Genomic DNA, 1,379 nt, shown 5'->3' with positions numbered 1-1,379 from the left:
GCCTCCCGGGTTCAAGAGATTTTTCTGCCTCAGCCTCCCAGGTAGCTGGGATTACAGGCATGCGCCATCATGCCTGGCTAATTTTTTGTATTTTTAGTAGAGATGAGGTTTCTCCACGGTGGCCAGGCTAGTCTCAACAGCAGTTGGAGGCTCCGTGAGCCACCGCGCCCAGTCATTTTTTAATTTAATTTATTTATTTATTCACTTTTTTGTGAAGAGACGGGGGTCTCACTATTTTGCTTTAGGTGGTCTTGAACTCCTAGCCTTGAGCGAACCTCCCTCCTCGGCTTCCTAAAAGTGAGCCCATCCCTTGAGGCAGGGGAATCACAGGGAGCCACGGTTGTGCACCCTGCCCCCATTCCTGTCTATACCCTTCCAAGCAAGGAGAGCCAGTAGGGGCGCGGAGAACCAGCCCCGGGGGCACGTACCTGCAGGCTGTGAAGGACCTCAGGGTCCACCCGGCTCTCAGGGGCTAACGGGAGGGCGGTGGACCCCTCGGTTCCCTGGCAGGCAGACCCGCAAGCGCTCAGGCGCCGCTCCAGCGCGTTCAGCTGACTGCGGGTGCGCTCCGCGTGTTCGCGCAGCCCCTGGCCTAGCTGCAGGAGTCCGTGCGCCAGGACATTCATCTCGTCCCAGGACGCAAAGCGCGGAGACTTGGACTGCACCGGGCCGCCCTGAGCTCTCAGCAGCACGGCGGTGGCGACGCAGAGCATCAGGGCTGCTCCGGCCGTCGGAGCACCGCGCATCCTCTCACGTAGCCTGGGAGCGGGGATGCGGGGACGCTGGAGTTCGAGGTGCGAGGGTTGGAGACGCGGAGGACCAAGGGGATACTCGCTTGGTTGCAGAAGCCGCTGGAAAGAATCGGATCACAAGAGTGGATCTGCTTAGCTCTGTTTCTCCCCGCTGCGCCCGAGGACGGTGTTTATAAGCTGGGTGTGGAGTGGGCGGACGAGCCTTGGAGGCGGGGTGCGGGGAGTGGCGGGGGCAGGGCCTGTGGCCGGGGGAGGGGTCCTGTCCTCCGGAGGCGTGGTAGTCTGCGGGCTGGGGGATGCCCTGGGGGTGCAAAACTCTGGCTCTCCCGCCCCCGCTCCAGGCTTAGGCAGGCCTTCTGCGAACCGTAGGAGAGGTGACTCTTCTTTGCCCCACGGTGCCCGTCTCTAGGCTGTGAAATTCCAAGCCCCCTATTCCGCCCCTGCCTTGCCCAGTGGCGGAGAGGGCGCACACTTTAGCTGAGACTGGAAGGCAGAAGCAGGGGTAGAGGGCCGGGCGCGGTGGCTCACCCCTGTAAATCCCAACACTTTGGGAGGCCAAGGTGGGCGGATCATCTGAGGTCAAGACTTCCAGACCAGCCTGGCCAACGTGGTGAAACCTAGTCTCTA

At 61.8% G+C, this 1,379-nt stretch overlaps 1 protein-coding gene across 2 annotated transcripts in view; it reads right to left on the bottom strand.

Moving 5' to 3' along the window:
* The window catches only part of ANGPTL4 (angiopoietin-like 4), a 10,405-nt gene extending 9,479 nt beyond the window's left edge, over positions 1 to 926 (bottom strand). For both annotated transcript variants that reach the window (XM_011966259.1, XM_011966260.1), the window contains exon 1: positions 429 to 926. In XM_011966259.1, coding sequence (XP_011821649.1) covers positions 429 to 746 — 318 coding nt within the window. In that variant the 5' untranslated portion in view covers positions 747 to 926. The remainder of the gene's footprint in view (positions 1 to 428) is intronic.
* Positions 927 to 1,379: the final 453 nt, after the last annotated feature.

This window comes from Mandrillus leucophaeus, unplaced genomic scaffold (assembly GCF_000951045.1).
Source record: "Mandrillus leucophaeus isolate KB7577 unplaced genomic scaffold, Mleu.le_1.0 Scaffold751, whole genome shotgun sequence".
Lineage (NCBI taxonomy): Eukaryota > Metazoa > Chordata > Mammalia > Primates > Cercopithecidae > Mandrillus > Mandrillus leucophaeus.
Note: the sequence above shows the minus strand (reverse complement) of the source record. Positions and strands in the feature narration are given on the sequence as shown.